This window comes from Carcharhinus amblyrhynchos, chromosome 8 (assembly GCF_965287045.1).
Source record: "Carcharhinus amblyrhynchos chromosome 8, sCarAmb.v2.hapA, whole genome shotgun sequence".
In the NCBI taxonomy this organism is placed as follows: domain Eukaryota; kingdom Metazoa; phylum Chordata; class Chondrichthyes; order Carcharhiniformes; family Carcharhinidae; genus Carcharhinus; species Carcharhinus amblyrhynchos.
In genome coordinates this window covers 69,945,337-69,971,440 of record NC_137331.1, presented here as the reverse complement: position 1 = coordinate 69,971,440, position 26,104 = coordinate 69,945,337, and the positions used below count along the sequence as shown (strand labels likewise).

The 26,104-nt window shown below is 40.1% G+C and overlaps 1 protein-coding gene across 4 annotated transcripts in view; it reads left to right on the top strand.

Moving 5' to 3' along the window:
• The window catches only part of sntg1 (syntrophin, gamma 1), a 418,937-nt gene that overhangs the window by 285,514 nt on the left and 107,319 nt on the right, over positions 1–26,104 (top strand). For all 4 annotated transcript variants that reach the window (XM_080194933.1, XM_080194934.1, XM_080194935.1 and 1 more), the window contains 3 exons: positions 8,157–8,211; positions 13,486–13,524; positions 21,498–21,632. In XM_080194933.1, coding sequence (XP_080051059.1) covers positions 8,185–8,211; positions 13,486–13,524; positions 21,498–21,632 — 201 coding nt within the window. In that variant the 5' untranslated portion in view covers positions 8,157–8,184. The remainder of the gene's footprint in view (positions 1–8,156; positions 8,212–13,485; positions 13,525–21,497; positions 21,633–26,104) is intronic.

Below are 26,104 nucleotides of genomic sequence, written 5' to 3'. Positions count from 1 at the left end.
TGGTTGTGTTCCCATGTGCCTGCTGCCCTAGTTTGACTAGGTGATAGATGTTGGGGTTTTAAAAGGTGCCTCTAAGGGAGCCATGGTGAGTTGTATATGATACACACTGCAGCCACTGTGTGCTAGTGATGGAGGGAATTAAAGTTTAGGATAATGAATGCGATCCTTTTCAAATAGATTGCTTTGTCCTGGATAATGTTGAATTTACTGGGCATTATTGGAACTGCAGTCATCCTGGACTGTGCCTTGAAAATGAAAGGACAGGATTTAGGAAGGCAGGAATGAGCTTGCTTACAGATTTCCCGACCTCTGACCTGTTCCTGTAGCAGCAGTACTTATATGGGCGATCCCATTATGTTTCCGGTCAATGGTAGCACCAGGCTAATGATGACGGGGATCCAGCAGTGGTAATGGCTTTAAGCGTCAAGTCACGATAGTTAGGTTCTCTGTTAGGCCATCATCTGGCACTTATATGGCTTAAATGTTACTTGTAATTCATCAGCCCAAGCCTGAATAGTGCCCCGTCTTGCTGCATGCAAAGATGTTTGGCCTAGGACACTATCCAGAGGGAACCAGCCGTATCTGTAAATGAGTTCACCAAGAACCTCATTCTTTTGTGTTAGTTATGACTTCAGCCAGTGAAGAGTTTCTCTTTAAAATTTCATCAACTTCAATTTAGTTAGGATTCCTTGTGGCTACACCTGGTCAGCTGCTGCTTAGATATCAAAAGTAATCACTCTTATTTCAACACTGGCCTCCACCATGTTTCATGCCTTTGTCCGGTTTGAATTCTGATCCCAGGGTGTCATTTAATACCTTACTGTCCAGTGCGCTATGATTGGCAGAGATGAGGGAATAAAACCAGTAAGGGGCCTATGTAAGTACTCTTAGATTGTGGTCATGCATTGATCCCAAAAGCTAATTTAAATTGAAACAAAGATTTATTTTTCTATTCAGGCAGCTTTTTCTGAAATAACTCAGGAAAATAATATGCAATTCCCCCAGGCAAAGTTATCTGCTTTTCTCAACCTGCATAATTGGCAATCCTTTTACATTTATGCAGGCACTAATTGATCTCGCGTGTTACCACAGTGCTACCACTGGCAAGAGGGTGTCATTAAATAATGCAAGTAAGAATTTGCATTTACGTAATGTATTTCACATCCTCAGTATATCCAAAAGTGTCCCACTGCCACTTAATTAAGTACCTTTGAAGGATAATCACTTCTGTAAGGAACACATCAACCAATTTGCACATCGCATAGATCCTACAATAAACAATCAAGTAAATGGTTTGAGGAGAGATATAGATCTTTACAAGGCTACCAGGAAAACTCCCTTGCTATTCTTTGGCTAGCAACTTGGGTTATTTTGCATACAGCTGAGAGGAGAAACAGGACACAGTTTCACATTGAGTCCATGCCGAGTTCACGTAGGCAATTTGCATTCTAAAAATAGATGTATGAATTTATAACAAGAAGAAATGAGATAATAAGTGCATGTAGATTCAAGATATCAAGTATATTATGGATTATTGTCTATTATTCCTCTTTATGCTTCAAGAATTATATTAATATTTATGTATTATAATCCCAATAAAAAATCAAAATACATTCTCCGCAACAAGGATGTTGCTCCGTTGTTAATGTTTATGTAAATGTAATGTTTATATCCTCACAAATAACCTTAGATACATAATTATTGGACATTAAATATGGATTTAATCCTTCAGTAAGGGAAAGCAATCAAATCATGAGAGTCAATGTTCTTGTTACATTTTGCAAGCAGGGAAATTCAAGATTCAGTAGAAACACAGCTAACATGAACTGTTTTTATATTAATGTTTTGGTTTTGTTCTTAACGTGAGTCATTCATTCTAAGTGCAGATGGAGTTTGATTTGTTCAAGGACATTTTCTTCAGTGATGTTTGACATTTGTTTATCAGTACAGTGGAATCTGATTTTAGAAATACAGCAAAAATGTGAAGCTCATGAAATAAAAGAAGCTTACCAATTTTCACAGAACATGGGCACAGTGGTTAGCACTGCTCCCTCACAACTCCAGGGATCCCAGGTTCAATTCCAGTCTTGGGTGACTGTGTGGAGTTTGCACGTTCTTCCCGTGGAGTTTGTGCGTTCTCCCTGTGTCTGCGTGGGTTTCCTCTGGGTGCTCCAATTTCTTCCAAAGGTATGCAGGTTAGGTTGATTGGCCTTGGGAAATGTATGGGCTTCTGTGGGAGAGGGTCTGGATAAAATGCTATGTCAGAGAGTTGGTGCAGACTCTGAGTCGAATGGGCTCTTTTGCACTGTAGGGGTTCTATGATTAAGAACAAGCACATATCTCTGTATGTGCTGACATTACAGTGCATATTTAAGGAGTATTACTTTTTACTAGCTTTACATTATTGACATTTTTGCCATTCCTGCATCTCACTCCAATTCTTACCAATGAACAAAGCAAATAATAATTACATGTTTTGTAAGCACACATAAGAAGATTGCGGAGATAAAATAAATGTAAATAGAATTTTAATCATTAAAGATTTGAATATGTTTCACAGCTTTCTATCTAAACTTAACAAATGACAAACTATTAAATTCTGTCAATTTCCAAACCGAACCTGTTGTAATTGCAGCCATTGAATAACAGAAAAATAACTGTGATCCTGACAATTCAATAAAGCATTGAGATGTAACCTGATGAACAAAAAGTATATTCAATCATAGACTAAAGTTTTAAGTCCAATTATTTTATGTTTTGAAGTATTCTTTACCAAAGATGTGCAGGTTAGGTGGATTGGCCATCTTAAATTTCCCCTTAGTGTCAGACGGACTAGCTAGGGTAAATGTATGAGATTGTGGAGAAAGGCCCTGGTGAGATTTTGATCGGTGTAGATTCAATGGGCCAAATGACCTCCTTCTCCACTGTTGGATTCTATGACTTTATAGGCCTGGTTTTACCATCAAGTTTCGCCTGTTTTTGGACATGAAAACATGGCAAATTTGGTGTGAGGCGTGCAGCGTGATCCACGCCTGCCTCCATGCTGGTTCCCCCTTTACCAAAACCCAAAAATGGCCACGATCGGGACTGTGCCTGAAATGGGTGTGATGGCCATTTAAATGCTTTTGCATGCTTTTAAACTGACTAAATGGGCTGTATGCCCTGTCCCACCCATAGGCTTGAGCAGCACAATTTGGAATTGCTGATATTTTTGTAGGCAGAGTGTGTATGGGGGCGCCTGAGAATGGCTCTAAAAGTCAAATCTTAAACACTCCCAGTTTCATGTCCGTCCAGCACTTAGAATCAAAATGGTTAAATAGGGCCCTATTTAAACCAGTTATTGTGGTTACTGAAGTTAACAATTTAAATTCAATGTTGTCACTAAGCTTGATCACACAGAGGGCCTGATTTTACCATTTTTATTCTAGGTGTTGAATCTGGGTGCAATTCAAATCCGACTTGGAAATCTGCTTTCAGGTGCCCCCATACGCTCTCAGCCTAAAAAAAATTGTGTGTGTGAATTGCGCTGTGGGCGGGGCTTAGGGCACCCAAAATGGTTGGAGTTCTGAACTGTGCATGCGCAATTAGAAAAAAATTCAAAAAAGCACGCCCATGTCAGATCGTTCCCGGGCTGCAAATGCAGAGAAAGCGGCTGGGAGTGAAAAACGGGAGCGATGGCCCCAACACGCAGCACTGTCCCTCTCATCCACCCACCCCTGGTTACCCAGACCGATCATGACCCCTGCTCCCTTCTCCCCACCCATTGCCCGCAGAGTGGCAACAGCCCCCCGCCAGAGATGAATCTGCCATCCCCCCACCACAGAGACATCTTACCTGCCTCCCTTCACCCGTCCTCTCCCCCAGAGAATGATGTGGCCTCACTCCCACCCCCCCCTCCCAAAATGATCTGGCCTCACTCCCCCAACCCTAGAGGAACATCTGGCTTCCTCCTCCCTTCCTACCCCCTCACCAGAGAGTGATCTGATCCGCCTCCCTTCACCCCCCCCCCTCCAACCAGACAACGATCACCCCCCTCCCACCAGATAATGACCGGCCGTTCCCCCCAGCCAGACAACGATTGGGCCTCCCTCTCCCCACTTCTCCTCACCAGAGATATATCTGACCCACCCCCCCCTTCCCCCCCCCCCCCCCCCCCCCCCCCACCAACCAGATTACGATCTGGCCTTATTCTCCCCCCCACCCCACAGAGAATGATCTGGCCTCACTCCCCTCCACCCAAAACCAGACAATGATCTGCCCTCTCCCCGCACCACCTCCTGCAATCACACACGATTGGCCTTCCACCCATCCACCAGACATGATCGGCCCTCCCTCCATCCACCAGACAACGATCAGCCCTTCGCCCTCAACCAGACAACAATTGGGCCTCCCTCTCCTCCCCACCAGAGATACATCTGACCCATGTCCTCCTCCTCCTCCCAACAACCAGACAACAATCTGGCCTTACTCCCCGACCCCTATCCAGAGAACGATCTGGCCTCATTCCCCTCCCCCCCCAACTAGAGAATGATCTCCCCCAGCACCCCCGTCTCCACCCCACCACTTGTCTGAGTTTGGAAGCTCCGAAATTGTCTCTTCAGCAGTTGGTACCTGATTCAGATTTTTATTCAGCAGGCTCATTTCAGCGTGATTCTGGATCAGCGAACGTGGTGGTAAAGGGGGAAATGCTGATAAAGTTGGGCATTAATTCAATTTAAATGCATGCAAATGCATTTAAATCACTGTTGCACCCATCTAGGGCGCAAATCGGATCGCGGCCATTCCCACATCTCAGTAAAGTGGACCTCTGCGCGGACGCAGGCGCGGATCACGTTAATGGCCTCACAGCCAACTTTACCACGTAAAATAGGGCCTATTACAGACAAAAACAGTATATACTACAGTTATAGAGATTAAAACTTCATTCAGCTTTTGTCCACATCAACCAATATATAATTTAGATCTGTATTGAGTGACTATCCAAACTGAAAATCTCTGGTGCAGTACACTCTTGCTACTCTGTCTGATTGACTTACTAGTGTTTTATATATAGATACGTAGCATATGCCACCAGCTTTAAATTTACAATGAATTATTATTGAATCCATTGACTTGAATGTGTTTTACTGCTGCACATCATTGAACAGTTAATGTTGCCTTCTGTTTCTGAAATGAAAATGAAGGTTTGCTTACAGGAATTTAGTGTGATAATTAGAACAAATTATAAGCACATCTCTTTGGAGCAGATGCAGCCAACAATAATGTCAAAGTTGCTGTTGCATTTCAGGACACTGAATGCTTCAAAGTCGAAGGAAAATATTTCTTAACATGCTAAGCATCAGGAACAAACAGCTGTCTAGAGCTGTAAACAAATCCTCATTATCATCTCTGCAATAATTTGACACTGAGAACATGCGGTCCACATTTTAGTGCAGTGCGTTGTCCCCCAGCTTCACTACTGGTATGAAATCCCATTGCTATAACCAATAGCTTTTCAATTGATTTAGCTTGTGCTAATCGCAATGTTGGAGCTTTATTAAACTACAATACCAGGTGTTGTGCAGTTCAATGACAGTGAAGGGGTGCCCCAGCGTAACTATAACTGTTTTAAAACCAGTCTGAAAATATTGCTGGTGTGGAATCAATTTAAAAATTACTACAGATAGTTACACATCTAAGAGCTAAGACTATGAAGAACGTGCCAAGAGAATGGCAAAGCCTTGGTGTAATGGAATGTCTAAGTAACGATAATTAGTGAATAGTGAATCCATTTTCCTGGAATGAGTTTCAACACCGAGTATCATAGAATACCTACAGTGCAAAAGGAAGCCATTCAGCCCATTGAGTCTGCACTATCCACAATCCCACCCAGGCCCTACCCACATATCCCTACATATTTACCTGCTAATCCCTCTAACCTACACATCTCAGGCCTCTAAGGGGCAATTTTTAGCATGACCAATCAACCTAACCCCCACATCTTTGGACTGTGGGAGGAAACCGAAGCACCTGGGAGGAAACCCACACAGACACAAGGAGAATGTGCAAATTCCACACAGACAGTGACCCAAGCTGGGAATCGAGCCCAGGTCCCTGGAGCTGGAAAACAGCAGTGCTACCGTTTTGCCCATGGTACAAGTAATGTCAACTGAGGTAGAATCTCAGATAGATCCCCAAACTATGATCACTTAAAGCCATTAGAATTAACTCCATCAAATAATAATTACATTAATATCTGATTAGAAATTAGTCCGTATATTACATCAATAGATATGTTACAGCAATAGATAAATACATAAGTACATAGATGATCAAATAATACATGTACTAATACATGTATTAATGTGTTTCCTGCACTTCTGGGAATAGTGGAATACCATAGAAAGGGGCATGCTGGATTGGAATTACCTATAGATATGCTTTTGAATTTGACTTGATTACTTGTTAAGTATTAAAAAATATTAAACAATACTTTTTCTGGAAGACTTAATATATCCATTGAATTCACGACAATCCACATTTTTACAGGGCTGGGATTAAGGTACTAAATTACTTTTTCATTCTCCTTTTAATTTGCTCTTCTCTATAGTAAAATTACTCAGTGTCTGATTTTCTCCAAATAGAAACCTGTCTTGTTTCAACCTTTTATTACCTGTAATACCAGTGACATGCTTAAATAGTAATTTTTTGAAGGATTTAGAGATTTAAATAAGACATCTTCGAAACGTGAAGTAAGTAGGTTTCTTTTGTTCTTAATCCAATTTACTTTAGGACACTTATCCCCCCAGCATCAACATTAAATCCATCGCTGAAATGAATAGTTTTTCCACAAATTAATGTTTTATTATCCAGAGTATTGCAAAATGTAAGCCCCGATTTTGCATTTGTGAAGCTGGTTGAACTGTCTGATTTGGCCATCATTATAACTGCGAAGCTGGCAATTCCTCTGGTGCCTTGTAGAAATGATGTGGAGATGCCAGCGTTAGACTGGGGTAAACACAGTAAGAAGTCTCACAACACCAGGTTAAAGTCCAACAAGTTTATTTGGTAGCACAAGCCACTAGCTTTCAGAGCGCTGCTCCTTCATCACTTACCTAATAAACCTGTTGGACTTTAACCTTGCCCTGTAGAAATTCAGGTGATTCGCTACTTCACTAAAGAGTGGGCTGTTGAAGTTCCCAAAAACAACAACCTTCTTAAAATCACTAAACTACTGAAAATTTCCATTTTATCGTATAGTATAGCTGTATAGCGCTGCATCACTGTGGTGTTAGTCATGGACCAGTTAGTATCATGCTGCATCTGAATCAAAACATTGTGAATTCAATTCCCACGCTTGAGCACAGAAATTTAATCTAGTGCTGCTTTTAACAGTGTACTAATTCATAACCACTGCTGAAAAACCTCCCTTCTGTTGGTAAACTAATTTTCCATTTATGTAATGCCAAGTTTTTCCATTATGATAATAAATCCATTCGTTTATTCTAAGAAGATGATTATAATTTTAACATGTATTTGTTATACTTCAGCTTCAATAACTGTGTCCCAATCATTAACCCGCACTCTGAAAAATGGCTAAAAGGTGAAAGATAATTAGTGCATTTTACTTGCTGTTTACTGCCTATGAGAATTCTTCAATGTGATTGGCTATTTCTCATTGTAAGTGGATGCCTGCAGATCCCTTAACTTGGTGGAAGATAAAAGAAAATGTGAAATTTACTTTACAGAAATCACTCGATCTTTATAGACAATTTTCTTTGAATTTAGCCCGTGATTGCTGTTGCTTTGCTGCTGACTGCAAAATCTGGGCCATTTAATATTCCAGTGTTGGATTGTGTACGCATTTCTTCTAACAAGTTGTAATCATTGGATGTGCTGATAAGCCATGCTGCAATGAGAGAAGGACATTCTAATACTTAAGACGTTTGCTTGTGTTTTTCTCGATCAAAGCGTCACCTAATTTATATTGGTTCTTTTAAATTTCAACCTTCATTTTTATTTTGTAAAGCAGGATGTCAATGCACTGAGGGGTAGAATATGCAAACAACTGTACATCATTTGCAACTTTCATCAATTATGCAAGCTCTCTCATTCATTATAGCTTAATTAACTGCTCTCTGACGAGGCTGATGCCTTTCTCTCTGTGTTTTTTACAGGACAGCATTTTTCTTTGTGCTGCAGCACATGGATTTCAGGGCTGGGGCTGAGGAGGTAAGTGCAGTTTGCCTTTCACCTTGCATGTTGGAATAAGACAAGATGGGAAAACTGCCCTGCATGTGCTGCTGGAATAGACCTTTGCATGGCAAAATTTATCTCCGAGGGACAACAAAAAACTTGCAATATATTCCAAATACTGCTTCGAATGAATGCATTGAGAATGCAACAATGCTGCAAAATGTTTCAATGCCTCCGGCTGCTGGACACTGAACAAAAGTTCAATTATTTCAACAGGTGAAAAAAGCTGAACTGTTGACATGAGAGGAATTTTCACAAAGGACAAGGCAAATGAAGAAGAAAACTATTAGAATTGTAAAATAATAGTTTTTTTTATAAACTTTGAGCATATTTGAGGAAAAACTATTTAAATGACCCAGCAAAATGACAAAGAAGGTCATGGAAGGTTTGCAATTTGTTTTAGAATTCTGGCTAGAATTACTCGTTAGGGATGCTTTATGCTCTTCTTCAAAGTAATATAATGGTATCTTTAAGACACCTGATTGGGCAAATGTGGTCTTAGTTTGAAGTCTCATCCAAAAAATAACATTTCCCACAGTGTGATGATACTGTGCCTTTAAGAAATGTATTATTTCATGGTTCTTGTGGAGGGTATGCTTAAAAGTTTGCTCTGTTTAATGAGTGGCATTCAGGCTCCAGACAGAGGATGCAGAAGCATAATTGACCTTTGATTTGGGGTGTTTGTTTTAATTTGAGCTAATGCAGTTTCATTTATATTTTTGGGTTGTCCCCTGGGGTTTCAGAGGCAGGTTTAATTAGGTTGATTGTCAAGAGGGAGACTTGTGCTATTGGGAGGAGATGGGCTTACAGATGCAAGTAGGCAGTTTCTGTTTGGATCTGTAAGGGACAGGAGCTCTTCTCTTTCTGGAGACTGTAGTTTGGGAACTGCTATAAAATAAGTATCTCTCTCTAAAGGTGCCCCGGAGGCTGAAGGACTAGCAGCTTGTGTACCAGCACGTAGGCCTGTTATTTGCTCATTGATTTTGAAGAAAAGTTTATGCCTATGAGGAATATTATTTAAATTGGAACTAATAGATATAGACTAGCAGTTAAGAATTTTATCTTTTCATGTATAAGTATTCCAACTGATAAAAGTTACACTAATTCTTTTTGTTATCTTTAAACTGTATTGTTAAATAAAGTTTGTTTTGATAAAAGTTTCCTAGTTGCTCAAACCTGGAATGAAACACCTCATCCTCACACTAATGCCAAAATCAAAAATAGTCGGGATCTAGGCTAGCTTCATAATATATCTCACAGCATCAGGTTAAAGTCCAACAGGTTTATTTGGTAGCACGAGCTTTTGGAGCGCTGCTCCTTTATCAGGTGAAGTACCAAATAAACCTGTTGAACTTTAACCTAGTGTTGTGAGACTTCTTACTGTGCCCACCCCAGTCCAATGCTGGCATCTACAGATCATAATTTCATAATATACTTTTGAATCTCTGAACTGGTTCATAACATTAGAAGTACCTCAGTACTGTACTGAAGTGTCAGAATAGATTTTGTACTTAAGTCCCTGCTGTGGGCTCGAATCCACAACTTTCTGACACCATGATAAGAATTCTACTAACTTCAGCCATCATACAGCTGTGGAGATGTAAATAATGAAAATAAATAGGGAGCAGGATGAAAATTAGCAATCATGGAACTGCATTCTTGAAGACAGGAAGTATAAAACATAGCTGCAAATTGTTGTCTTGGAGATGTGTGACAGACAATTTGGTGTTGGTCTGCTGGAGAGAGATTGTAGGCAAGATTGTCCATTGCCCCCTTCTCACAGCACATTTTGCAGTGGCAAGGGTGGTCCACCATTGGCCAGTGACAGGATCTTCTGGTTCGCATTCTGCACCGCTGAACAACCCATGGTGGGGGTTTGCTATTGGCAGGTGTGAAGAAAAGTTGGATAAACTCAGATTGTTTTCACTGGAAAGACAGAGGCTAAGTGCATCCTGATAGAGGTCTTCAAGATTGAGAGGCATTGATGGGGTAGATAATCAGAGGATTTTTCCAAGAGTGGAGATGTCAACGACAAGAGGACACAGGTTTAAAGTGAGAGGGGGTAAGATTAGGGGAGACGTGGGGAAAGTTTTTCATATAGAGGGTGGTGGGTGTCTGGAAGAAACTGCCAGTGGAAGCGAACATCTTAGCAATGTTCAACACATATCTTGATAGGCATGTGAGCGGGAGGCGGACAGAGGGATGGAAACCATACGTCGGTGCAGGCTTGGCGGGTTTAAGAGCCTGTGCTGCATTGAACTTTGTTTTTTTTTTAAATTTTGTTTGTTTAGTACTATAACTTACTTAAAGCTCTATATTTAGTTCAGTTGTACATTGTAGGAAATGTTTACCCTGTACTTAGAAATTTCCTGAGTTCAAATGTTGAAGCAAGTGAACTGTGAGATGCCTCAGGGAAGTTTGGTATTGATTGGCCTTATTAGTGAAAGCCTGATCATTATTCAACACAGCCAAAATCTTACATTCTGAGTAGTAAAGAAATTATTGGAGCAAAATGATTTAGTTTACATGAAGTCTGGGAAACATATTTATACAGAATGGTTTAGTTTTGTTGAAACCACTACTGTATTTTAAACTGCTGTTGAAGTTTATTCATGTTACTTACTTTCCACACTCGTTTTGCTCAGCTAGTGGCATTTTTACTTCTGAACGTTTGGGGTTCCATCCCAATTATGGACTTTAACATGTAATCTAGACTGAAACTTCACTATAGCACCAAAGAGTGCCACATTATTGGCGAGGCCAACTTTGATTAAGATAGTGGCCCTGATTTGGTAGTCAGTGGAGAAATACTGCACTCTCTGCTAAACTTGAAGAAATCCGCCCATAAGAATCTCATAACATTTGTGGCATAGATTCCATTTCTCTTGGAATTAACTTGAATCTGGCATTAGGTCAAGAGGATCACTAAACATCTGGTAGATATGATATTATCAGGAAGAGGCCAATTAGATTAAAGAATTCTCACAGACAATAAGCACCTAAGTTAAAAACACTGATTACCCTTCACTTTTGAGTATAAGTTTGCAGAGAGAAGAATAAAGAATGGGATATACATGTGGGATTAATCTAGAATTTGGAATACAATTTAAAAGAAAAACATCAAAATAGGTGGAATTTTTATCACAATCTATGTGGGTTTCACTGGCTACATCAGTATTTGTTGCTCATCCCTAATTGACCTTGAGAAGGTGGTGGTAAACTACATTCTTGAACCACTGTAATCCACATGGTGTAGGTACAGCCAAGTGCTGTTAGGGAGGGAGTTCCAGGATTTTGACCCAGCAACAGAGAAGGTTTAAGAGGGTAGAGATCGTGAGTTTGAATGATGCTGTGAAAAGGGACAGGGTGAGTTCCTGCAGTGCATCTTGTAGATAGCACACATTGCTGCCATTGTCGGTTATGGAGAGAATGCAAGTTTCTGGAAGGGATGCCAATCAAATGTATTGTTTTGTCCTGGGTGGTGAGTGTTGTTGTGTCATAAAAGCAAGTGGAAAGTATTCTAGCACCCTCCTGCTTGTATCTTGTAGATGGTAGACAGGCTTTGAGGAGTCAAGGAGTTGAGTAATTCGCCACAGAATTCCTAGTATCTGAACTACTCTTACAGGCATGGTATTTATATAGCTAGTCCAGTTCAATTCCTGGTCAACGTTAACCTCTGCGTGTTGTTAGTGAGGGATTCAGTGAAGCTGATGTGATTGAAGGTCAAGGGGTGATGATTAGATTCTCCTTTCTTGGAGATGGTCATTGACTGAAACTTGTGTGGCGTGAATGTTACTTGCCACGTGACATTCCAAACCTAGATATTGCCCAGATCTTGCTGCATTTGGACATTGACTGCTTCAGTATCTGGCAAGTCAAGAATAATGAACATTGTGCAATCATCAGCAAACATCCATACTTCAGACATTATGATGGAAGGAGGATCATTGATGGAGCAGTTGAAGATGGTTAGGCCTAGGACACAAACCTGAGGAACTCCAGAAATAATATCCTGAACGTTAGATGATTGACCTCCAACCACCACAACCATGTTCCTTTCTGACAGTAATGACTCTGACCAGCGGAATGTTTTCTTTCTGATTCCCGTTGATTCCAGTTTTGCCATTGCTCCTTGATGTCTAAGGCACTTGGTCAAATGCTGTCTTGATTTTTGTTTTAGCTTTCTTTGCAATTTATTCCTCTAGCTTGTTGATTGAACTTCTTGTTAATTCTTCTGCATTCCATTACTCTAGTAAATTCCTTCAATATTTTACTCTCTTGCCCACATCCTTTTAATTCTATTGTTGTCAAATTCATCATTGGTTATCACAAAAAAACACTTGAAACTTAATGGGTAAATTTAAATGATCTGATAGAAATTATCTTAGCTATTGAAGTGTATGTAATTCAAAATTGGACAGCTCTGGTAGAGTATCCATTCAATGCCAATTTTATGTTGGGGTTGTAATTGGCTGGGTTGGATTTGCCTAACGTGCTGTGGACTAGACATAGTTGGGCAATCTTCTGCATTGTCTTGTAGATGTTAATGTCGTAGCTGTGCTGTAAAAGAGCTTGGTTCAGGACATGACTAGTTTTGGAGCACAAGTCTTCAGTTATTTGGTTCACTGTCATCTGGATTATGAAATCCATGTTCACGCAGAAATTCAGTTATCAACAAAATGTATTTAATAATTTTCTATATTTAACCATATTATGGCAGTCGTTGAGGATTAAAATGTCACCAAGGACCTTGGAAATGATCAGTCCAAAAATGTAAGTTCTCATGAGATTAATCAAACAATTGCCCATTTTAACAGAATACGTCAGTAACGTTCCTTCAAAATACCAGCCAGAATTTAAACAGGAAGAAAACCTATATTAAAATGCATCATCCCTGATTGTGTTTCATACAAAATGCTCGCACATTTGCTGTTCTATAAAAAGGCAAATAAAAAGATGGAATCATTTTCTCCAGAAATGATCATCTTTTAGTAAGTTGCCTGGGGTTTGTCTCAGTTTTTAGCATTGTTGAAAGATTTTTTCTCCTTCACAAAATAACTTAAATACTCCCTGGAAGGAATATTGCTTTTACTTGTAGCTTCTAATATTAATGCAAAGCTAAATGTTGGCATTAAGCATTTAAAATCATCTTATGCATGGGGCATGTTTTCCAATTTTTTTTTAATAATGTCAATTCTGATGTTAAACTACTGAAAATGGGAAATAAACTGTTTTTTTTCCTTTTCTCAGCTACTCCCTGATATCTGCAGCAAGACAGAAGTGAAATTGGTAACATTTTTTTCAGAAGTCTGCTATTTTTTTGTTAAAGTTTCATGAGTGAGTTTGTTAAAGAATAATTGTGCAGGTTTCTAATGGATAAATTTATATAATCAGATAGAAATGATTCCATCCATTGAAATGGAATTCATCAAAAAACTGAATGGCTTTGGTAGAGTATCCATTTGGTATTATTTTTTTCCCCCATACAATTATTACATTAACTAGTTTTGTGTTGCCAATGGATAGAGAAGACTGATCTAATCACCCGTCAACTATCATTGGAATTTTAAACAGTCTATTTCAGTGGGCTGATTGGTACATAATCAATGGAGTAGCACTGATTAAAGGAAGCTTTAAACAGAGTTAACTGTTTAAAAGCTCCAGTGTGCTGTTCTGATGGATATTTCATTTCCCTTCTTCCAAAATGAAATGTCCTAATTTCTGGAGATTAACAGAATCATTAGAAATGTACAAGAGGTCAGAATTAATCAAATAGTTAATTTAAGTATCACCTCAATTACTTCAGGCTTTACTGCCAGCACTGTTTCCATTGCAGAATGTTGGGTGCAAATACAGAATTGGCCCTATAATTTTAAATGACCTTTTTTAATGTCCGCCCTGACCAGCAATGCTGTGCAGGAGTATATTGTTTTAAAGTCCAATCACAATTATAGAGATGTATGGTACACAGTATTTAAAAGTTTAATTGCAATTTGCCCTTTGATTTTCATTTCAACGTTCATGAGATTGATTTCACATACTAAAAAAAAACTTGTATCCTTATACTGTGGATCTAAAAGCAGCCCATCACAATCTGGAGCTGTCCTTATCACTGAATCATGATTTGCAATTCATTGTTCTGCTTAATTTCCTACAGCCAACTGTTCTCCAGATTTGGATTAATACCTATGGCTGCCATTTGACTGGTTAGTGGCTGTTATACCACTTCAGGGATGCAAATGAACATTATTGTCCTGATTGGTCAGATTTCTTTTGCTATGGCTAATGGAGTCTTACTGGATGAGCTCACATGATAAATGTAATATTTGACCTTTACTTTTTGTGCCCCTAAAGTTGAAGGATGTTGGTCCTTGAGAACGGAATACATTTCAGTTCAAGCTCCAAAGTCAGCACCAAGCACTACCAGGTGATATATATGGCACAGTTAAATGCCAATTAAAGTTCCTTTAAGTCTGTCCCAACAATGTCCTTGAGCCCCAGTTTCAAAAGAATATTCTATAGCACCAGTGTGTCACTTTTTCACACTAGCCATCCTTCGTCCTGTCTGAGTGAATTTGCCAATCAAAGGTAAATGAGAAACACTGTTGTGTTCTGACTGTGTCCACTAGGAACTAGATTAAGACGTCCAACATAATTTTGTATAAGACCCTTATACCTAACAAAGAAAACTTGCAATTTTGAGTCTGGTTTGGACTTAAGTCCAGTTTCAGAGGTAAAATGTCATTGTCTAATAAACGGCACAGCTGCCTAGTACTACCAAAATTAAAGGCAAGATTAACACTCTAGTGTCTGAAAAAAACAGCCATAGTTTTTAACAAAAAACAAAGAAAGCTGGAAAATCTCAGCACGTCTGGCAACATCTGTAGGGAGAAAATAGAGTTAACGTATGGTGTCTTTGTGACTCTTCATAGTTTTTAGTTCTGTCAAAAGGGCATTGACATGAAATATTACCTCTTTCTGTCTCCATAGATACTGCCTGATCTGTTGAATATCTCAGGCAATTTCTTTATTTGTATTTAAGATTCCCATATCTGCAATGTTTTACATTTGAATCCATATTTTTCACATTGCCCTGACATGTCATCACAACTTAATTGTATTCACGTTTTTTTTTAATTGTGGACAATCACAAGTCCTACAATACAAAACCATGATATGAGACAGTCTGCACTAAGAACATGAAAAGGATTTGATATTCATCTTCACCCATGTTTTTTTTTATTCATTAATGGTTTTGGCAAGCAAAATGTGTGCTCCAAGGAGGCAAGGCTCTGCACAACAATCCTCAATGTAAAATCTCAGCAGGTATAATCTCTCCTTTGTTCCAGCAAATAGAATGGTGAGGCTGGACTTACTTTTCAAACTAAAATAAGCATATTTTGACTTTAGACAATAGAGTAAGTTGGACAAAATCTGCTGCCCATTAAATATCTACCCAAATTTTTAACTCCAAGCTTGAATGGAAGCTAAAATCCTGGAGAGATGTGTTCTGGGCAGTTGATCTTGTATTGCTGCCTTTACAGTACTGGCCAACATCAAAATTACCCCTTGCAAATCAAAACCAAGTGCAGTCTTCAAATGAATTATAGTTTGACAGAGGTGGATTGGGGGCTGAGACATGCAGATTGTTGTTCGTGTCTTGGCGTGCCCTCCAATCAAAACAATCCAAATCACCAGGGTGTGGAGATTTCCCTTGATTTGTCATGTTGGGTGAGCAAACACAAATTAACCATAACCTCCAGTTCTCTTTGTACTTTGCCAATCTGTTTCGATTTGAATCTCCGCTGACTAAACGAAGAGATTATTCTCAAGCCTACCCATGGGACGCCCGAATGTTGTTTGCATTAGACCGGCAATGATTATTGGCTCGGCACAAAGAGAAGAGGAGGCAGGTCTGTTTCAATTAGTAATCCATTTTTTTACAGTTGTTAGGCAGCTAACATATAAATCATCCGTCTGCTTAAAACATAAGAATACAGTTTGTATCAAAATGATGCAGCTTAAATGCACTCCCATTGGTTTCCATGACAACTCCTGAGTAATCACAGAATATGAGAGAATCTACTGGATCAGGAAAGCTGACACTGGCTAGGTGTTCGTCCTCTCTTTGGATGCTGCCTTCATGTCTTTGACATTGGGTCTTCCTCTTCTGTGTGGTTAATCTCCAGTGTTTCACTGCAGCTTGTTCAGGAATCTTTATTCTTATCCTGTTCCTTATCTTTTCCAAGATATGCTGCCTCTTTCTTATTGGTTTAAACTTGTTTGCCGATTTCGTATCTAGCTCTTATTGGCCCCAGCCCAAGGTCCTAAGTAGAATTCCCTCATTGCTCTAAATTGGCTAAATAAGGACTTATGCCTTAGAAATTTCCCTTGTAACTTAGTAAGTTTAACCAGTTCAAGCCAGTTTCAAGTTTTGGGTTACTACAATTCAAGCAGATTTGCAGACTATAGCTGCCCCTTTCAGCCCCTGGCCAACAAAAGGTAATTCAGTCCCCATTTTCAAATCATACATTCTGTCCTTATCCCTATGTCATAATTCAATTTCATATTATTATTTAACACTATGTAGAAATACTTGCATCTGTTTGAGAAATGGCAAAATAGAGTTGGTTGGAGAATAGGAGTTTCTCAATAATGTAAGCTAAGGAGCTGGGAGATGAAAACCATCATTTGCAAGAGGGTTTAATTACAGGGTTACATAAGTAATTTTCATTGTAAATGCAGCATAGGAATTTATAACTGAAAAACATTGGCAGATACTTTATGTGCTAGAGGCTAGAGGAAAAGATTGCATTATAAAACATGAATTTAATACTGTAAAGGATTATATCATCAATGACCATTGCAGTATGTAATTGAAAACCTAATTTGGTTGCAGGAACAAAGCACGAACTGGTCATTGCTTTATTTCTTTGTCAAACAATCTACTGAAAGTTAATATTCATTGTCACAACACAAACCAATAAAATACTGAAGGAGTATTTGCGAAGAATATTCCATTAGGAAAGGCATGATTCTCCCTGACTGTGCTGTTTAACAGTATTCAATCAGCAAACATTGTTTATTTCTGTTTCCCTCAGCTGTTGTGTCCCAGGAGTAATTCTAAGTCTATTTTAAGTCAATTTGATTTACCAATCCATTACTATAAAACAAGGAGAGTGCTGCAAATCTTGGGTATTTGCTGTTCATTTAACTTTTCTAAAGCAAAATATCAATCCATATCCCAGAACATGTACTTTACTGTCCTTGAATAAAAAAACGGAACTGCTAATTTTCCATGTTATGTGGAGCTGCCATTTTTTTAATTCAGTGTTTCTTTTTGGTATGGAAATTTGATTTGTCTTTTTGTTATGGTCTAATCAACATTTTCCTCCAGGTTGTCAATCTTTCTTATGTCTCCTCCCCACTATCCTTACAGTGGGGGATCTTTATATTGCTCTGGATCACTAATATTGAATCCAATCATTGGTTGTTCAAATCCTATTAATTAGCCTGCAAATTGTAACTGATGACAGTACAGAACATACAGAAAGTGCAGGCAGATTAGGCACTGCTGTGGCCATGCTGATAACAGACTTACAAGGCACACAATTCCACAAAGCAGCAATTTCACCACTATCTATTATGCACATAGAATTGGATACGAATGAACTGAAAAGTCATCACTGCCTTTACAAGAAGCAGAAGGACTTTCAACTTCCTTCCAAAATAAGTCTGCCAATTGACTGGGAGGGAAGGACCAAACCATGTTTTGGGTTTGTGTTCATTTCAATGTAGCTAATGAGTTGTTGGCATCAATAAAGTGTTCTGCTGCAGTTCACTAGTGGGAGGGCACAAAATCTTCCCTCCCCAATGCGGATAAGGCATAGAGGTGAGCGGGAGCTAAATTCAAGTAAAATGTTGGAAACAGTGGGAGCGATTCTCCCTAAAGTATGAATTGGTGAGAAAACTGGTCTAGATCACAACTGTTTTTTTCCAGTGCAACTTCAGACCTGACTCTCCCCACTCTGTGCAAAGCAGAAGTCCCAATCATGAATCTCATTAAAAACCTGGGGGCTGAACCTATTCATGCCAGAGTCTGACAGCTCTGGAACTCTGTGCATGCGCAATGGCCCCAATCTGTCAGACTCCCCTTTTGCTGGCCAGCCTGGGCCCCCTGCAGTGCTGCCTCTCCAGCCCTGCCCCACAACTCGATCGCTGGCCTCCACAACAATTCCCAGGCTAGCCCTGACCCTCTGCCCTCCATGCCCCAGAGCATCCCGATGTCCAGCTCACCCCCCAATAGTGGCAATTCCCCCACCATCCCCGTCACCCCAGCAAACCCTGGGGTCAAATCTCCCCTCGGCAGACCACCAGTGTGCCCCAATCGCTGGCCTCCCTCCAGCCCAGACTGATCGCAATGCAGAGTGGCCCCCACCCCCACCAATCACCCCAAGGCTCTGCCCCCATGGTATTGCCCGGTGCCCCTGGGCATGGACACTTTACCTCTTGGACAGTGCCACGGGACATAGGCTGGCATTGCCAACATGCGCATGCCCAGGGGCCAGCACTCCCCATTGTCTGATTCCTTGAGGGGCCCCTTTACTCCAGCGGGGTCTCCTGCTACTTCCCCGAACATGGGGAGCTACTCTAAACCCCGCCGGAATGAAGTACTCTTGGCGGGGTGGGAGATGCTATTGGGCCCAGAGAGTTCTGTGCCGGGCCTGATAATCACATTTAAACAACAAGTAAAATATGTTAGAAAACACGTTCAAGTCACTTGCCTCTCTTCCTGCTGGTTTCCAGCACAGTTCCGACAGCAACTGTTCCCTGGCTCTGGGAAATGCACGTGCATTGGGAACGCAGGCACGAACCTGGCAAAATGGACGACACGATTCTCCTGACTGGAACCAGCAGAAAATTTGTGAGTCACAATGGGACAATCGTCCGCAGTGTTTCCACAAAATCTTTCTGGGCTTTTTTGTGGAATAATTATCAATGGTCCCTTCAAGGACATGCTGTTCACTTCTTTATACTTGCAGCAGAAAACTGTATCAGGAAGACTTTGAGAGGTAATGGAGCAACAGAGGTGATAACACTCTTTCCCCACCCCAAATTTTCAATGATCAGACATTAATTTTACAGGTGAGAAGTGGACAGCTGGCAGTTGATAATTCTCCCGCTTCCTTTCTCTTTATTCTTTGTTCTGTCCAGATACACTTCACTTGCTGATCATTCAGATTTGATCCAGCTGTTCACCCATATAAGTTGTAGCATTGTTTTTATGACTAATAGACGATGCTACCTACATATACAATTCTAGAATGCAAGGACTGAATTTTACAAGGAATATACTGCTCTCACCCACACTCCACTGCCACCACCGCCCACACCAACACCCATCAGAGGGAACTATCTGACTTTAAAAATGGCCAACCTACAGTAATAGCACAATCTGACTGGCAGCATCTCCAGTAGTGTCAGCAGAACTGAGTGCTGCTGGGACTGCAACGAGGCCCACAGAGATCGAAGATGGAGACTGGACCCAGGTGAGTCCTGGGATTTGACAGCAGCAAGGAATTGAAGTGAGGAGAGTTTTTTGTGGCCAATAAAGATCAAAGACAAAGACACTTGACTTGAAGAAAGTAAATTATAGTGAAATAAAAATGGAAGGGAAAACTGACCAATAGAATCACAGCCATATGTAAATTGGATATGGAAAGAGTACAATCTAGTTCAGTCCAGTAAGGAAAAATAGATTGTACTTGTACTGAGTTCCACAAAACAATATCAAATTTGAAACTAAGAACATAAAATGTTTTATGTAGATGTGTCAGAAAATAAAGAAGGCCCAGACAACCATAAAGAATACACAGGAAAGTAATAACAGCAAATTTGAATATAATATTGTCACTGGACTAGTTATCCAGAGGCCTAGAGGACCTGGCTTCAAATCCCACCGTGGCAGATGGTGAAGTTTGAATTCAATAAAAATAATCTGGAATTAAAAGTGATGCCCATTAAATTAATGCTGATTGTCATAAAAGCCCATCTGGTTCACTAATGTCCCTTAGGGAAGTAAATCTGCCGTCCTTACCTGGTCTGGCCTACATGTGACTCCACAGTGATGTGGTTGAGTCTTAAATGCCCTCAGAGATGGGTAACAAATGCTGGCCAACCTGTGACACCCACACCCCACGAGCAAATAAAACAAATATTTCCAGTTGTCTTCAGCTCTGATGAAAAGTCACCCAGACTCAACATTAGCTCTGTTTTTCTCCACAGATGCTGTCTGATCTGCTGAGATTTCCCAGTATTTTCTGTTTTTGTTTTACATTAACATATCTGCTGCATAGTGAGCTCATCCTCACCACCCCACACACACACACACACACACACACACACACACACACACACACACCAAGGAACAGAATCATTCATTGGTAATTTGACAACAAACAAGTGTTGGTCTGAACTCACTTTGGACAAACAACAGGTATCAGGAGCTACCATTATGTGGCATAATGACTAATGCAGTTCATCAGAACATGTGAAAGACAATTATCATTATCCCTCTAGCTTTACTGAATGATAATTCCATCAATTGATAGTGCAAATCTTAACCCGCAGCTGTTTGACTTTCTCCAATCCAATCGTGGTAGGCACTGAGCCCTGAATATACAAGTGCATGTTTTCATAACTAGCCTTCAGGAAATGCCTGCCAGCAGCTGTCATCCCAGGTTTCTGAGCTTACAGAGCAGATGTACAGCAAACATCCGCCTCCAATGGGATGGGTGGACCCTGTACTAATTTACAAGTGGCAGTCTCTGAAAAGAAGACTATTTGAAACATTTCATTTGCATCAGAAGTCCCATTTTCTAGTTGAACCAGCTCCTACAGAGAAACAAAAAATCCTGCCTCCATGATGCCAATACATTTGAACATTTTAAAGCCTGTGCTTAATGGTTTATGGGGAGAGGCACCATATTTTTCATTCATTGTACCCAAAACCATATCTTTGAAGGCTGTCTAATATTATTTTATACAGTAAGAAGTTTCACAACACCAGGTTTTTAACTTCTTACTATGCTTACCCCAGTCCAACGCCGGCATCACAACATCAATATTATTTTATATTCAGTAAATCATATCAGGGTGCAACATTCTGTCTGTTGTATTTTGAAGTCAGACAGGAAGCTGATATCTCTTATAACAAAGGCAATGTCAACTTTGCTTAAATCAATCTAATCTTCTTTTTCAAGACAAAGACAGGAATTTGTTTGCTTCAAGATGGCACTCAAGAACCTTTTGAAGTGCGATTGCACTTAGCAAAGGACATTTTAACAATTCAAGAGCAAGATGTTATCTGCGTATCAAGTGAAGCTTTCTATTCTAGTGTAAGTAACCATCTTTTGTTTCAAAAATGTTAATAACTGAATTTTGTTACCTTTGTTGTTTAAGATGAATGCTATTCATTTTCAAGGCTTTTCAATGCTTGAGATTGTGTTTTTGTGTTGATATATTAATTTAACTAGTTTTATTGTGAAATGATTGGCATTTATTTTATGATCCAGTGCCCAACATATCGTATGGTAACAATTTGCTACATTTTGTGCTGTCAGTCTGCAGGAGAGAAAATGCAACATATGCTTTTGGGATTTGTATGATGCCTTGTGCCTTTGTGAAAATTTGGAGAATAAAACACAGCATGCGCGAAAATGACAGCAAGCTACTATGAACATAAGGCACTTATTCTAATGACATTGATAAATGTCAATGTGGTTTTGTATTTGTTTGTTGATAGAGATTTTTAATTCATTAAAGATTAAGCATGAATTGACTTTCTGTCTTCTGCCAGTCTTCAACTTGCAAGGAATTCTTCCTCATTGCTTCACTATTCTCCGTTCTCACACTCCCTGCTACCGCTGCCAGGAGAATGAAGAGTTTGGTGCTCAGCTAAATGTCCATTTCACTGCAGCAGGAACAGAAGATCCTAGCTGCAGGCAAGATCAGAGACCATTGCCAGAATTTTACTGCGTCGCCCGCCCGAGGCTCAAATCCCGCCACAGGCCAACGGAGAATGCGTTCTGCGAGCCTCGCCTGCCCGCCTATCAGGCGAGGTGATAAAATTCTGGCCCATGTTTTGAATAGGTTTTTCTGGATATCAAAATTCTTATTGAAGTGAACCAAAAGCTGAGCAGAATTTAAAAGAAAATCCAGAAACAGCACTAAGGAAAGAATTAGGCAATAGTCCATTCCATCATTTATATTAGGGGAGATTTTGAGATATACTCAGTACAAAATTGGTCTGTGCTGTCCCTGTTTTTATGCGTGCTTCATAGAATCCCTACAGTGCAAAAGAACCCATACTGCCATTGAGTCTGCACTGACACAGTACCTTACCCAGGCCCTCTTCCCCCTCCTATCTCTATAGCCAACTTACCATGGCTAATCCATCTAATCGACACGTCTTGGGACAATTTAACATGACCAATCCACCTAAGTTTTGGACTGTGGGAGGAAACCAGACCACCCAGAGGAAACCCACGCAGATATGGTGAGAACATGCAAACTCCACACAGGCAGTCACCCAAGGCTAGAATTGAACCCAGGTCCCTGGAGCTGTGAGGCAATGCTAACCACTGTGTCACCTGGAGCTCAATATTGGGTCTGTGATATAGGCGCACATTCTCAATAGGAGCTGTGATGATACTATTTTGATATTTGGATTTTTGCACACATGCCTAACTCTTAACAGCAGTATACAGAGCAGACACATCATGACAACAATCACTAAATGGAGTATTGATTTGATAACAGTGCTTTCATTTTCAATCTGTGCATTCCAACCAACATGCTGAATACTATATTAAACAGAATAATGCCTGTCACCCAGGACTATCTAAAAGGATTATGAACTTGCTGGTTTGTTGTTGGATTCTTTCTTGTCACTTTTGGTGCACTTGTACACCATTTTAGAGTTTTCTTTTACTTGGCTGCAATTTGGTTCTTTTAAAAACTTGTGCTGATACAAGTTGCCTCTTGGGTGGCTTGGAAGGTCTTTGACTCAGACTTGATCATAACTGGGAGAATGAAGAACCTCCATGCAAAGCAGGATAATATGCTAGAAGAAGGAGGAGGAGGAAGAGGAGAAAGCATTTCCGCAACAGATCATATCCACCAAGGTTTTTAGGATGCAACTTGCTTAACTTCAGCAAGGACCAGTACTTGAGACGTCTTCAATTCATAGACGAGGCCATGATGGAAATCTGCCGACTGCCGCAGCTACAACAGTAATCTCGAAGCAAGGCAAGGAAAGCATTGCCTGTGAATAAAAACAGTAGTCTAGAAAAACTCAGGAGGTCTGGCAGCATCTGCAGAGAAAGTCCACTATTTTTCTTCTTCAGAACTGAAGTGAAGGAGAGATGTTTTATTTTTGTTAAAAAAGGCAGGGGGGAAGGAAAATCAGGTGGAGTGAAGAGGGAAGTTCAGGGATGGCTTAGAGATTGAAGGAGATTAAATTGCAAAGAAGTTGAGGAACAAATGGCAAAGTGGGAACTGTAGTAGTAAAGAATCAAAGCATTGTTCCAGATTAGTGTTAATAGCAGAATAAAGATTAGCACTGCCTGAAAGCAAAATAGCAGAATGTGTTAATAGCAGAATAAAGGTCAATGCTTCCTGAAAGCAAAACCTGGAACTAGAACTGGATATAGACTGGCACAAGGAGAAAACGCACAAAATGAATGACAGAGCTCATGGCCTGAAGTTGCTGAACTCATTTCTGGTCGCAGAAGGTTATAAAGTGCCTAATTGGCTGTGTAAGCAGCGTATTGCAGTTTGCAATGTATTGCTGCATAAAGGAAGTCACTAAGGTTCTGAATGCCAAGCGGAACAGTTCCATCTCAATCCTCCTTGTCAGAAAAAATACCAGGTGGTGTTAGTTCAAAGCTTTGCATGGATTTCAAGGCTTCTCACAGTACTACTGATTGTGTGCACATTGCCACGTGTGTTTCATCTAAATTTGTCTGTTCTCATGAAAAAGAGAGGATTTCTGCTCTTGCAATGTGCAGCTCAACACTTTCCTATAGTCCTACACTCTGTACCTTTCCTCTACCACTGACCATCACATCATCTTCTTTCTGACAAAACAAAAATTAAAAACACCAGAAAATGCACATTCTAAACCAATTTTATAAGTTAAATCATGACAGAATTCATACAAGATTAAACCAATCTCTCAATTGTGCATTTCCTTCGTGCCTGTTTTCTGTGTCCTAGTGCTTCCGTAGTGGTTGCAGCATGGATGCAAGGCTGCTAACCTTCAACTGGATGGAGACCACGAGCCTTGGGCCAAGAAGGCCTGGCTTTCAGATTGCACAATCCCAGGAGATGAATATACATCTGGAGTGCCTGCTGCAGAAAACAGACTTCTCTTATCTTCTTTCCATGAAAGCCTCCAATGCATTATCTAAAAATCTTGGTGCTAACACTCCCACACATTCAACTATTGCTCAGTTTTCAGAAAAGACCCAACATTTCTTACAGAAATGATGCTCTTTTAAGTGGTATTTATCCTCAATGTTGGCCTTATGCTGATGCAGACAGAGCAGGGTTGCGCAATGGAATGATACTGTAACTTTAAGAAATGTATTTGAACCATGTTCTTATGCAAGATCTATTGTGGCAGTTTTATGCATTCAGAGCCACTCTGTCCATTGACATCCTGTATTTTTGTTGCAATTTGAACTAATGTTGCTTTGCTGTTTTCCTCTGTGATTTTGCAGACTGGGGCTTGATTGGGATGATTGGCAGGTACGTGACAGCAAAATTGGGCTTACACAGAATATTCAAGTTTGGATGTTGCTTTCTGAGTTGAGAAAGAGCAATGTCTTTTGGGGCATGGTCTCAAAATAAGTGGAAGCAGATTTAGGACTGAGTTAAGGAGGAACTTCTTCACTCAAAGGATTGTGAATCTGTGGAACTCCCGGCCCAGTGAAGCTATTGAAGCTACCTCGTTGAAGGTGTTTAAGGCAGATTAGGTAAATTTTTGAACAGTAAAGGAATCAAAGGTTATGATAAGCAGGCAGGTAATTGGAGATGGGACCACTAAAAGACCAGCCATGATCTTATTGAATAGTGGAGCAGGGTCGAGGGGCCAGATGGCCTACTCCTGCTCCTAGTTCTTATGTTCTTTTCTCTTCTTAAGTTGGAGACCAGAAGCTGCCAGGAAATTTGTCTCCTTTTTCTTGAGATTTTGCTGTATGAAAGCGGATCTTTCTTTTGAGAAATGCTGCTTTGGAAACTGCAGAGAGAAAAATATCCTTTTCTGTCTCTGGAATGTGGAGACTGGGAACTGCTGGAGGCTGGGTTTGCTTCTCTGAGGTTTTGGGGTTTTGAAGATATACCCTTCTCTGAAAGCTATTGTCAGAATCTCTGTCCCAGAGATATTATAAAGCTGAAAATCCAGCATCACATGAGCGCACTTGTTTTTGTGCTAACGAATTCTGAAGAAGGATGCATATCTACAGGGTATTGCTTTAAATTGGAACAACAGAGATAGATCACTGTTAAGACTTGTACTTTATCATGTCTAAGTATTTTAATTGGTAAGTTATGCTAATTCTTTTTGTTACATTCTAACTGTTCTTCAGTAAAGTTTGTTTTGAATAAAGCTTCCTCGTGGATCACTTGACTCATTGCTGGAGTGAAACACCTTGTACTCGCCCTAATACTAAAATCAAATGTGAAATCTCAGCATCTAGCCTAAGTGCGTGATACACCTTGGAGTGTTTATAAGTTTATTTATTATTATCACAAGTAGGCTTACACGAACACCGCAACGAAGTTATTGTAACAGTCCCTCAGTCGC